General features: G+C 45.8%; 1 protein-coding gene across 3 annotated transcripts in view; it reads right to left on the bottom strand.

Moving 5' to 3' along the window:
* The window catches only part of USP13 (ubiquitin specific peptidase 13), a 120055-nt gene extending 106592 nt beyond the window's left edge, over positions 1 to 13463 (bottom strand). The window contains exon 1 of one of the 3 annotated variants that reach the window (XM_036851569.1): positions 13123 to 13463. In XM_036851569.1, the coding sequence (XP_036707464.1) occupies positions 13123 to 13290 (168 nt within the window). In that variant the 5' untranslated portion in view covers positions 13291 to 13463. The remainder of the gene's footprint in view (positions 1 to 13122) is intronic. The other 2 variants (XM_036851571.1, XM_036851570.1) reach the window with 2 other exon arrangements.
* Between the last annotated feature and the right edge of the window lie 245 nt (positions 13464 to 13708).

The raw sequence follows: 13708 nt of genomic DNA, 5'->3' as shown, positions 1-13708 counted from the left end.
GCGCAGCAATGAAGACCCAAAGCAGCCTAAAATAAAATAAATAAATTTATTTAAAAAAAAAAAAAAAAGGCAGGGAAAGACTCAAACAGCTCACCAGTAGAACAGAACACAACATTTACAAAATCCAAAACCTTGGTTTCAACAGCAAATCCACAGAAATAAATTTGTCCAAATTAGCTAAGTAGAAAAAAAACAAACGCATATAATCCCAAGAGACTGTAGGCCTCTGCTAAACGTTGATAAATCACGCTTGTGGCCATGAAGTGTTAAGAAAAAATAGACATGTTAATGCAGTCATGATTCTTCTAGTTTGCTCCAACTTTGACGTTCTCTCTGCAGAGAATTCCTACGCCTTACAGCTGCAACAGCCTGGTCCCAGACGGCTAAAGGCACAGTCCGAGCAGCAAGGTTTTGACACACTATAAATTTACTGTTCCACTGAGGCATCATTTATTAACTTTTTTCCTAAGTAGGAAACTAAACCCTTGCTCTGGGTATTTGGAGCAATGAGGATGCTGTCACCTGGACAGCTGGGAAGGGTTTGGGCAGGACACGAGGAGAAGCAGCTACCACGATGCTCAGAGGACAAATGGGCAAAATAAAAATCGTCAGAGAATGAAGACACTGAGGTGAGCATCTTCAGCAGCACTGAACTGAAGCTATAATCCATCTAAGTAATTCCCAGCTTACATCTAAAAAAAAAAATGTGAAACCACCTTGTCAAAGGTAAAAACCTCTTATAGTCTTTTCTTATTATTTTTAAGAACAGATGGCTTTCTTCAGGATGCATTTCCCCTGATAAACTATATTAAACATGAAGATTAGGTTTCCAGGCTAACCCATAAAAAGTCCATCAGTATGAGCTGAAGCTGAGTATGAAAAACACCCCTGAACAGAGCTCCCCGCAAAGGAGGCTAGCAAACACTCACGCCCAAGGCTTTTGCTACCAGACAGAGCCTCACAAAGAATTACCAAGTACAGGACGTCCCTCTATGGCAACCCCAAGACCCTATAAATCCCATTTCACCTTCTTCTCGGAGGGATCCCCCCCACTACATCCCACTAAAGAGAAGGATAGCAATAAGTAGTATTCCACGGGCAGCCGTGAGTACAACAAACCCTGCAAGGTAGGTAGTACAGAAGGGAAAACCAAGGCTTAGAGAAAGTCACTGAAATTAAGGCACTTGCTGAAGTGTTGCTATGAAGTAGTAAGAAGGGGGGCAGACCGGGACCCAGGCCAGTCTGGCCCCCCAAGTGCTACCGGGTTCAACTGAGAAGCAGATGTCATTTTGGTGGCAGGAGCTAGGTGGGCGGCTGGCAGTAAGCACAGGCCATTCTAGGGGCCTGGGGAAAAGAGCAGTTTCTTCCTTTTTTGCAAGGCTATATCATTCCAAGAAAGCAGAAGGGACAGGCAAAGGAGAGCCACCCCACTCAGGTGAGTAGCCTGGGCCGGGTGCTCTGCCAGGCTTTCCTGCGAGGGAGGGGAGAAGCTGGAGCAGGCCCTGGCAGCTCCACTCCCCGAACTCAAAAGGACAGCTGGAGGGGACTTCCCTGGTGGTCCAGTGGTTAAGACTTCGCCTTCCAAGGCAGGGGGTGTGGGTTCGATCCCTGGTCAAGGAGCTAAGATCCCACATGCCTCGCCGCCAAAAAACCACAACATGAAACAGAAGCAATATTGTAACAAATTCAATCAAGACTTTAAAAACGGTCCACATCAAAAAAATATCTTAAAAAAAAAGGACAGGACAGCTGAGTCCTTGGAGTTAGCCTTTCCAGGATGACAGCTCCCTGACAACAGCAGTGGCAAGACCCACCGGGCGGGGCTCCGAGACGCTAGGGAAGCAGCTGTAGGGTTTGACGGCCTCCACGGTGCACGCACCCTCATCAACTTCAGCCACTAAACTGGATCTATCAGTGGTCCCACTCTGCTGGGTGGGGGTCTGGAGCGAGAGCCCACACCAACTGAGGCTCCTTCCAAAGCCTCAGGCTGGAAATACTGCCCCGGGCTCCTGTCTGAGTTTCTCTGGAACTTGGGCCGATCGGTGGGAGGGCAAGAGGCCTGGGCCAGTCACTGCTTCCTCAAAAACCCGGGGGGCAAAGATCCCAGGAGCAAAGAGGTGGGGCCCTGAGGCCCGTCAAAAGGAAGGGTTACTCACAAATCCAGGGTCTCTAAACTAGGGGCTGCCAAACTCTGCAATCCGAACCCTGACCTCTGAGCTCCAAGCCAGTCAGTCCCCAGTTTTCCCTGTGCGCATGCGGTACTTGCCAACTCGCATCTGACCGCCTCACCTTCCTCATCTATGTCCTTGATACACTCCATCTCCCGGGGTACCGGCTGTGAAGTCACCTTTAACTCCTCCCATTCCTTCACCCACTGCATATTCTGTCACTAAGTTGAGCCATATCTTTCATCGAAATCTCTACCGAGTTTAGTCCCAACACCCCACCATCTCTATCCCCACTGCCATCACCCTCAGGAAAGCACTCCCCTCCGATATTACAAGAGACTCCTAGTTGAATTCCTGTTCAAGGTCTCCCTACCTCCCAACCTATCCCTCATTCCACTTCCAGAACAGCCACACCAAATAACCACGGCCTCACACTGTTCCCTTGCTCTCAACTGGCCTGCTCATCCAGTCTAATCTTATCAAGACAATCTCCTCCACAACCCACAGAAGTCCCAGCCTTGCTTTCCAGTCTCCCCAGTAATCCTCTCTTCCATAAGCCAGTGAAGGCTCTCATTTACATGCCGAGCTTGGTGCCACCCCCACACCTTTGTCTCCCCTCCTCCAAAATGCCACCTTTTCAGATCCCATCCTGTTGTCCAGGCCAGTAACTCTTCTAGACTTTACTGATTACTCCTGTGCCTGAAATCTCCATTCACACGTGACAAGTGCCACACTGTTTAAAACGTAAATACCTGGGCTTCCCTGGTGGCGCAGTGGTTGAGAATCTGCCTGCCAGTGCAGGGGACACGGGTTCGAGCCCTGGTCTGGGAAGATCCCACATGCCGCGGAGCAACTGGGCCCGTGAGCCACAACTACTGAGCCTGCACGTCTGGAGCCTGTGCTCCGCAACAAGAGAGGCCGCGGTAGTGAGAGGCCCGCGCACCGCGATGAAGAGTGGCCCCCGCTTGCCGCAACTCGAGAAAGCCCTCGCACAGAAACAAAGACCCAACACAGCCAAAAATAAATAGATAAATAGATAAATTTATAAAAAAATAAAAAAACTTAAATATCCTATAAGTGCTTCAGGGTCTAACCTCATGACATATCAGGGCTTACGTCCCATCTCTGTCACATACTGAGATGTCTGTACACGTCTTTGAACAAACTACGTAACTTCCCTGACTCTCAGTTTCCTCTCTGTAAAACAGGGCAACAATAGTAATTATCACTTATAACCAGTTACAATTGTAATTAAATGAGGTCCTATATATAGAAGTACCTAGAACAGTATTTGACTCACTATAGACACTCAAAATTGGTGCTCACACTCCACTATGATAGAGAGATCCAGATCATTCTCTCCTTTCCTGTGGTCCTCTGTTTCTCCCGTAATACTCACACCTCCCCAATAGCACCTAGCGCAGTCCTGGGGGCATAAGAGGCGCTAAATAAGTATTAGTACTTGCTAATTAACACAAAACAAAATGTTTTATTGTTAATCTTATTACAGGAAGCCCATACTATTCTGCAACATCTCTAGTCTGGAGTCACGTTCAGATTCATTAAATTCTTATTATTGCCTTGTCCTGCTGTTCCAGCTCTAAAAATAGGTGCTCTCGTTCACATCTGCCCTGCACATGGGGACAACGGGTGTCCTGGGCTGATCATGAGCGGTAGCACAGAGGCCTGGGCGACACCCACAGACACCAGCTCTCTTGTCACCTCCCCAAGGGGCACCATGTGTGATCACTTCTACCAAGACCCTGGGGCATCTAGAATCATAATACACAAAATACTCAGCAAGTACCCAAGACACATTTCCCTAGCTTTGCAAGGGTCCAGCTTATGACTTTCCAGACAATATGATAAAATAAATATATGGCATTGGTTATTTTTAGTAACATTTTTTATTCCAAAATGTATGCTCATGATTTTTTTTAAAACAGAAAAACAGAAAAGATACAGCCTTACTAGCACAGGTTCCCAAACGGCACAGTTTTCAATCCTTAATTCTCTAAGACCTCAGCTATTCTGTGTCTTCAACAATTGGTATCCCAACCACGATAGAGATGGACAAAGTGCTTTGAAAGCACAGGAAAATAATTCTCTAACGCAGCTTGGGGGGTGTGGGGAAGACCCCAGGAGAACACCTGAGCTGGTTTTTAAGAATCGGTGGGGTTTTCAGGGGGTGAAGGGTTGGGAGAGGGCATTCCATTCCAAGCACAGGCCAACTCATGGAGGGATGAAAGCATGGGGCATCTGAAGAACACAAAGGTGCTAAGGGACAACAGTGGCAAGGAAAGTTGGATCAACGTGGTAAACTGACTTGTTTGCTCTGTTAGAAAAGTCTGAACAGTGCCACTGAAAATTCCTAGGCAGGGAAGACATGATAAGACCCATGTTCTAGAGAAACAACTGGGAGTGCAATGTGACAGATAAAAGGGAGGAAAGGTGGTCAGTTAAGAGGCTTCTGCAAGAGTCCATCCAGGCAAGAGGTGATGAGGGCCTGAGCCCTGGCAGTGGAGAAGGAGAGAGGAGGCCAAGCCGGAACCCAGTCACGAATGGAAAGTGACGTAAAAGAGACAGGGATACACCTATGTCCACAGCAGCATTATTCAAATAGCCAAACGGTGGAAGCCACCCAAGTGTCCACTGATAGCTGAATGGATAAACAGAATGAGGCGTATACATACAATGGACTATTATTCAGCTTTAAAAGGGAAGGAAATTCTGACACACTCTACAACATGGATGAACCTTGAAAACAAGGTAAGTGAAATAAGCCAGTCACAAAAGGATAAATTCTGTATGATCTCACTTACATAAGGAACCTAGAGCAGTCAAATTCATAGAGACAGAAAGTAGGGTGGTGGTTGCCAGGGGCTGGGAAGAAGGAGGAATGGGGAATTATTGTTTAATTGGGAAAGAGTTTCAGTTGTGCAAGATGAAGGGTTCCAGAGATGGACAGTGGTGACAGTTGCACACAACAATGGGAATGTACTTAATACCACTGACGTGTATACTTACAATGGTTAAGATGGTAAATTTTCTGTTGTATTTTACACAGCTGTTTAAAAAGAGAGAGAGGGAGAGGGAGGTAGAGTGGATGGCATTGTACATCTCCCAGCCTGGGGCACTAAATGAATGGCAGCACCTTGAACTGAGCTCCAGTCCACAGGAAGGATGTAGTGGAGAGAAAAGAGAACTCAGAGATGCACAGATGTCCAGGTTCAACGTGAGCTGAGAATACAAACTCTCCCAAAAAGGCTCCCTGACTGGAGCAGCATCATCTCTTACATTCCCAGACTCTAAAAATGACACAACTTTAAAGGGTAATTAACTGCAGCCAAAAAGAGACAGCAAGTGACTTCTTGATTATTAGATTAGAAAAGCAGGACTCTAGGGTACATAGGGCTGATTACACATATATGTCAATTTCACTCCTTTCTGAAACCCAAATAAAAGAACACTTAAGTGATTTTTTTAAAACGTAAACCACCAATCTGGAAACTGTGCTGTAGATGCGTAAGCACTAAAAAGACTAAGATGAGCTGATAAAGCCGAATCCTAGCCCTGCAGGAGGAAAAGCCAAGATTCTATCTGATTTACACCCCAGAATTTCCAAAAGCCTCCAGGAAACTCCAGGTTACTCTGAAATTGGGGTGAAAAGGAGCTAAAATAAGGAGGAAAGGTTGAAAATCTATGTAGGTACTGCTCAGCGCCCCAAATCCCTCCTCCACACCAGCAAACTACTGATTTATTCTCTAAAGCAGGTAAAAACAAAGGATTCAGGTCCGTGGGACAATGGGCTCAGTTAAGAATAGGGGTACCATAATACATGGAGAATTAGACACGTATGTGTAATGTACATGTATCAGTACAGAACGGGTCAGAAAATACAAAGTATTCTAGGTATTTCAGGCAGGAAGGGATTTACTACAGGAAATTAGAGGCTTACAGAATCATGGGAAGAGCTATGAGAGCCAAGGTCAGAGAAACTACCACTCAAGTTCAAGAAATCAGGATGCACAAGCATCAAAAGCAACTGAACAGATGATCCCAGCTCCCCCATGACTGATGTGTCTTTGAGTCCCAGAAGGACATTCAGAAGCTGACTGGAAAATCTCACATCTGCAATGTGAATTGTGCAATAGCAATAGTGGCTTCTCCTTCTCTTTCGCCTTCCAAATCTCTCTGGCAGAACCAAAATCAGAATCCTGCCATCAAAGGATTCTGGGAAATGCAGTGTCCATGTTCCCAGCTCCTGCAACATGGGAGAAGGCTTAGCAAAACAGGGATAGGGTTGAGAACCAGGAGATAATATCCAGCTGGTATTCTATATCCATATGCTGAGACCACCCTCATCCTCTTTTGCTCAGCTCCCCTAAGTCCTGGCAGACAGGTCTTCAGTTTTCAGGCAAGAGATGACAGAAGTCTCCTAACCCGTGGTCAAAGGAAAAAACTCAGGATGCTAAAATGTAAGGTTCCCCAAAGAAACAGCCCAGCCAGATGATCCTACGGTAAAGCTGATATTCAAAAGAATAAAGAATTCTCATCTCTAAAAGAGCCAATAATTCGAGTCCAAGTAGTTGCAATTGTTTTCAAAAGGAGTCAAATTCTCTAAATTTTAATTTGCTTTAAGAAGAATGTATGTGTGGAATATGACATTATGGTTGAGCTCAGATTAACAACAAATTATTCAATCACCACAATGTGAAAATGTGAACCCACAAAAACCTCAAGGCAGGTGGGGTATGTCACTGGAGTAACCAGTTGTACTTGCCTAAACTCTAGAACTTTGGTTTTCAAAGTATGGCCTGGGAACCCTGTGATGCCCCAGGACCCTTCAAGTGATCTGAGAGGTCAAAACTATTTTCATAATGAACTCATTTGCCTTTATCACTCACATGCTCTCATGGGCGTTTTTCAGAGTCTACGTGACATCCGATGACATCATCACTCTAATAAGCTAATGGAATGGAAGCTGTTTTAAGATTTTCTGTCTTAATTTCTAATATGGTAAATATCAATAGATAGAAACCACATAAAAGCTCTTTGGGGTCCTCAAAAATATTTGAGTATAAAGGAGCCAAAAAGCTTGAGAATTGTTGCTGTAAAACAACTTTTTAGTTAGTTGCTTTTAGAAGGGAACTTTTGATATGTGAAACCAATTAGACTTAGTTTAAGTTTATATCTTCCAAGAGAAAAAAAAACAATCTGTAAGTTCCTAAATTTTGCTTTACTATCTTATATCTGTTTATCCATTAGGAGGAGGATTTTTCCACATAGATCCTAAATTAAATTATTTTTTCCCCCTGGGAAACAACTAAACACCATGATAGCAAGTCTCATTGCCCAGAAGGCAGCATACACAGCACAATAGTAAAGAACAGTCCCTACAGGGACTCAAACAGATACTTGTACACCACTGATCACAGCAGCTTTATTCATGATAGCCAAAAGGCAGAAACAGCCCAAATGTCCATCGACAGATGAATGGATAAAGAAAATGTGGTCTACACAAAATATAGACTATAATTTGGCCTAAAAAAGGAAGGAAATTCTGATACATACTGCAACATGGATGAAGCTCTTGAAGATATACTAAGTGAAATAAACCAGACACAAAAGGACAAATACTCTGTGATCCCACTTATATGAGGTACCCAGAATGGGCAAATTCATAGAGACATAAAATAGAACAGTGGTTACCATAGGCTGGAAGTAGGGAGGAAGGGAAGTTATTGCTTCATGGGTATAGAATTTCAGTTTAGGATGATAGAAAAGTTCTGGAGATGGATGGTGGTGATGGTTACACATGATGCGAATGTATTCATGGCACTGAACTGTACAATTAACATGGTTAAATTGGTATAAATAAAGAACAAAAAAGCAGAGATTCTAGAGCCAGATAACCTGGATTCAAATCTCAACTCTACCACTTATTGTTTGTGTGACTTTTGTGCTTCAGTTTCCTCATCTGCAAAATGATAATAATATACAGCATAAGGTTGTTGTGAGGATTCCATGAGTTAATATATGAATAAATATATGCTTAGAATGCTGCCTGGCAACTAGCAAGTGCCCCATCACTGGCTCTCAAACTTTAGCACGGGTCAGGATCACCTAGAAAGCTTATTCAAATACAGATAGCTAGACCCCATCCCAGAGTATCTGTCTCAGTGGGTCTGGGATGGGACCCAAGAATTTGCATTTCTAACAGGTTCTCAGGACATGCTGGCGCTGCTGGTCCAGGAAGCGCACTTTGACAACCACTGTTCTGTACAAATATTAGTTGTCATTATTATTATTAGCAATGTCTGAGGTAGTACCAGGCAGATCCCTAAGTACTTGTAGAAGGAAGGACAGAAAAACAGAAGTACACTCCTGTGTCGTTCCTCTATTCACAGAATACTTCACTTCTGCTCACCGAATGTGAAAGGTGGGGTGGACCCCTCAGGAAGCAATTCTCCATCTCTCCGTAGACACTGAGTGCCCCACAATTTAGCTCAGTTCTGACACTACCTAGAGATACCATCACATTCCACAGGTTAAGGGCTCAGTCCCACAAGGCTGCCTCCCCCTGCCCCCCTATTTTAGACACCAGTTGCAAGTCCAGGTTATCACCTGTGCTTCTGAAGGACTGACTATAAATAGTAGGTTCCCATGACCCCCTCATCAGGTTCAATTAATTTGCTAGAGTGGCCCACAGAACTCAGAAAAACAACTTACTTACTGGATTATCAGTTTATTACAAAGGATGTTAAAGGATACCAGTGAACAATTAGAAGAAGAGATACGCAGGGCAGGGTATGGGGAATGGGGCGTGGAGTTCCTGTGCCCTCCCAGCACCCTCCAAACCCTATAGTTCAGGGATTTTTGTTGTTGCTGTCTTCATTAGATAGGCAAGAATGACTAAATCATTGGCCACTGTTGATTTTGTCAATCTCCAGTTCCTCTCCCCTCCCAGGAGGTGAGGAGGGGCTGAAAGTTCCTACCTTCTAATCACTTGGTTGGTTCCCCTGACAACCAGCCCATCCTAAGGAGCTTTCCAAAAGCCCCTAGCACAAACTCAGGTGTGGTTGAAAGGGGATTGTTTAAGGATAACGAAAGACACCTTCATGGCTCTTATCACTTAGGAAATTCCAAGAGTTTTAGGAGCTCTGTGCCAGGAAGAGGGTCAAAGACCAAATATATATTCCTTATTGTAAATCACAATATCAATATTGTAAATCACAATTTCATATTTTCCTACAAGGAGATGATCTCAAAGCCTTTCCCGCTGGATTTTGTTTCCCAAAATAAACAGACTGTACCAAAGCCCTTGTCTCGGTCTTCAGTTGACCCCAGCTGAGACAGGGCATAAGGTAAGCTCCCCACTCTCAGACAGGTGGGGAGCGGCATAATTAGCACCAGAGTGGCCCAGCTCCTCTCCTACCTAATGCTTCATACCAAGTAGATGTTTTAGAACTACAAGTTAAATGGGTAAAAGAAAATAAAATGATGGCAAACTATAGAAGACAGACTATAACTGCTGTGTTATAAGACACAGACCCTAAGTAATGTAGGCTTCAGAGGAAAGGATGAAGTTTGAAGCAGAAGGCAAATAGAGGAAGGTGGTCCTAGAAAAGGAAATGAGCCTTAACACACTGAAGACCCAGAGACTGGACTCCCCAGAACTGACAACCTAGAAAGTGAGAAGAGGTGGGACAAGGTACATTCAGATGAAGGAAGGGCTCAATAACTAAGGAGATGAGAGTAGATTTTACATGGTGGTTCATGAAGGCTTGTGAGCAGAAGTATGAACCAATTTCCCCACTCAACCACACCAAACTTTCTACATAACCCCTGACAATCACCTGGGCTTACAACATGTGATTAACTCTCTTTTATCTCTTTCTTTTCTTCCTATGGTGATTACTAATTGGCCAGGCACACTTTACATATTAATTTATTTAATCCACAAAACAGCCCCATGAGGTAGGTTCTATGATTGTCCCCATTTTACAGATGGAGAAACTGGGGCACAGAGAAGTTACACAGCTGGGTGACAGAGCTGGGATTCAAACCCTGCCAGTCTGGCTCTCTCTTTCACATCTGTCCCCCACAACAAAGTCACCACTTTCTACATGATAACCCCACATGATTCCTTTCCCAATGTTTCCCATATGTTGTATTCTTACCATTTTCAGAACCCATAACCACAAGTAATTTGTACATCTCCTACACATTCATTGAGTTCCTGGCATATATACCAGATGCTGCACCAGCTGCTGGGAATACAAAGATACAAAGTCCCCATTCTCCAGGAAGGTCCCATCACAGATCTTGCAAGATGAACCAAGTTATGGAGAGGTGAACCTACAGGTTGAGGTGAGAAGGTGGGCCTGGGATGAAACCAAATTGGTAGGTGAAAAAACAATTCTCACCCATCCCAGAAGAACTATTACTTGAGCTGGAATGTTGTTCTCCTATTTATTTCTATGCATCTTTATCTAAGACCATTTTCAAAAGTATCCAATGCAAGGATGACTATTTTTTCCACTCAAATGGTTTTGGTCCTTTGTCTACCACAGTCCTATAGCACTGGTGGATTAAAGTCTGCTGTGTTTGGCACCAATGGATTTTGCTCTGTATGGTTCTTATAGCCATGCATGTATGAGTTGGCACATAGTAGGTGCTCAAGAACCCTTATGGGGTTCATGATGAATTGTTAAGGACCACAAGGAAAGATCAGGAATTATCATGCACTGTACTTTAATATAACTTGTTATAAAACCTTCTTTCTCTTCCTCCCTTGAAACATAAGGAAATATACTGATTCACTGGCATTGTAAATAAGCCTAGTCTTCCTCAAAGAAGTAGTGTGACATGAATGAAATCATCAGTTTACACTGGACAAGATGCTTCTAGAATAGTGTTTGGCACACAGTAAGCTCCCAATAACTATTTGTGGAAGTGAATTAAAATAATCAGCTTTTTTTTTCACACCTGCCTTACACTATAATGTGGCAAAGACTTCCAATAACAAAGTTTGTGGGCTTCCCTGGTGGCGCAGTGGTTGAGGGTCTGCCTGCCGATGCAGGGGACACGGGTTCGAGCCCTGGTCTGGGAAGATCCCACATGCCGCGGAGCAACTGGGCCCATGGGCCACAACTACTGAGCCTGCGCGTCTGGAACTTGTGCTCAGCAACAGGAGAGGCCGTGATAGTGAGAGGCCCGCGCACCGCGATGAGGAGTGGCCCCCGCTTGCCGCAACTGGAGAAAGCCCTCGCACAGAAACGAAGACCCAACACAGCCAAAAATAAATAAATAAATAAATAAATTTATTAAAAAAAAACAAAGTTTGTAAGAAGAATTTGAAGAGTAACCCAGATCAAACATAGAAAAAGCAGTTTTACCCACTTCACACGTGTTATCCTAAAAGAATTAGGCTACTTTCTTCCTGGAGCTCACAATCTGCAGATGGCTTAAATTAATTAGGGTCATCCCTCTCCACCTTTAAAAGCTATTAGTGGAAACCTGCCCAACACTAGACACAAAATCTGAAAATGGCATTTTCACATACTTTGTGGATAACAGGATTTAATGACACTGCTGACCGTCACATTAAATAGTGTGATCACAATATGCCAAGTATTAAATATAACCATTTCATTCCACTCTACACAGACCTTTTTGAAAGAAAAAAATAAGTAATGAACAAATGAGATTTTTATCCCCCAAATGATCTGGAATTAACAAAAAAGAAAAATTAAATATCACAGAGGATACTAATTCTGGGACTCCAGTGTGTACAAAACAAAAAGGCTTTGAAATCAGCTGAAATCAACTCACAACATAATAAAGGATATTTTGGAACATTTGCCGCTCATTTGGGTTTTTTGTTTTTTTTTCGCCAACAATACATAATAAGAATAAAATGTGTTAGACTATTGTTGTGAAACCTGCCTCAGTCCCTCCATCCATGCACCTCCCTTTTGCATTGAGATCTGCCCAGTGACACATGAGCTCTAAAGTGGGTGGATAAAAATAACCTGATCCTCAAAAAGACATGATAAACGCCAGACAGCTGAGTCACTTTGAAGCCCATTTTGACTCTCGAAAGGGACATTCACCCTCCTTTTCCTTCTCACACTTACACATACAACCTGGTGAAAAACACCACCAACAGCCCTGGGTGGAAGGCGGTGATGCGTCTTCACTTCCCCCTCCAGTCTCTGAGGTCACGACTCGCGACTGAACTTTTAATAATTTATACTATTGCATTTCAAAGTGACTCATTTAGAGGAGGAAGCGGAAAGGCTTAAGGAAACCGTAGTAATCCGGCAGACCCCCTATTTCTGCTGCCCGAGTGGAAGCACCCGAAGGTTTCTTCTGACATTCTGACGTAAAGAAAAGGAGTGGGGAGAAATTTAAAGTGGAGGGAGAAAAGCTAAGAGAGGAAATCATAATTGTCCAGAAGTGGGAATCCCTGGGCAAAGCAAACGGTCCCGGAAAGAGAAGGAGGGGAATCAATCTCGTCCACCTACCCGCCCTCGGCTGTCGCCCCAAAGAGGACGCAAACCACCTGCAACGTACAGTTAAGATCAGGGAACTCTTCGACTCGATCTATCTTTCAAACGGTGGCGGGGTTTGGGGCAAGCTTCTAGGTACTGGGGCCCTGGCAGCCTAAGAAGGCTGGCGGAGCAAGCCACCGCGGCCGCCCAGCTTTTGGCCTCAGCAGCCTTGGGGCATGCAGCGCCGGGCACCCAGTAGGCACTCACTAAGTGTTTGCTGAACTGCCGTGCCCCGGAGCCAACTCTGGCTCCCGGCGAGGAGGTCCCCGGCTGCCACTGCGCATCTTCTCCCCCCGCTTCACGTGCCGCCGAGTTCGGCGGCTCGCGGCCGCCCCAGGCCGCCCGCCCCGCGACCCTCCCCTGAGGCGCCGCCGGCGCCGCCGAGCCTCACTTACAGGGGAGTCGTAGGAGAAGGCGCACTCGTTCTTGTAGACCCTGTCCCCGGACCGGGGCACGCGGATCGTGGGCATGTGGGGCACCAGCAGCTCTCCGATGTCTCCTGCAGCCATCTTCCGGTTGCCGCTGCCGCCCGGCATGCCGAACAGGGCGCCCCGGCGCTGCATGGCCGCGGCGCGCACCCGAGCGGAGCGGAGCGGAGAGCTGGGTCCGCCCGCGGCGGCGGCGGCGGCGGGCTGCGCGGGCGACGGGAGCCGAGCCGGGAAGGGTGGGGAGAGCGGGCCGCGGGGCTGGAGCGGGCACGGGGGGCCTGGGCGTACTGGCGGGCTGGTGGAAGGGACGCTGCTATTTTTAATCCAATGGCGAATCGCCGGCCCAGTTGCAGCGTCAGGCGGGGCGCTGGGGAGGGCCAGCAGCAGCGCGCGGGGAGGGGGAGCTGGAGAGGGGCCTTGCGCCCTGGCCCGGCTCGGCGCCGGAGGCGGAGGGCAAGACCCCGGGCCGCAGGCTCGGAAGTCGAGAGCGTGCTGCCGGGGGGCACCGCCTCGGTGTTTTCTACCGTAAATCGTTAGGTTGCGAAGGGGCAAC

The sequence above is a fragment of the Balaenoptera musculus genome, chromosome 4 (assembly GCF_009873245.2).
Source record: "Balaenoptera musculus isolate JJ_BM4_2016_0621 chromosome 4, mBalMus1.pri.v3, whole genome shotgun sequence".
NCBI lineage: Eukaryota > Metazoa > Chordata > Mammalia > Artiodactyla > Balaenopteridae > Balaenoptera > Balaenoptera musculus.
This window is presented reverse-complemented; position numbering and strand designations above follow the sequence as displayed.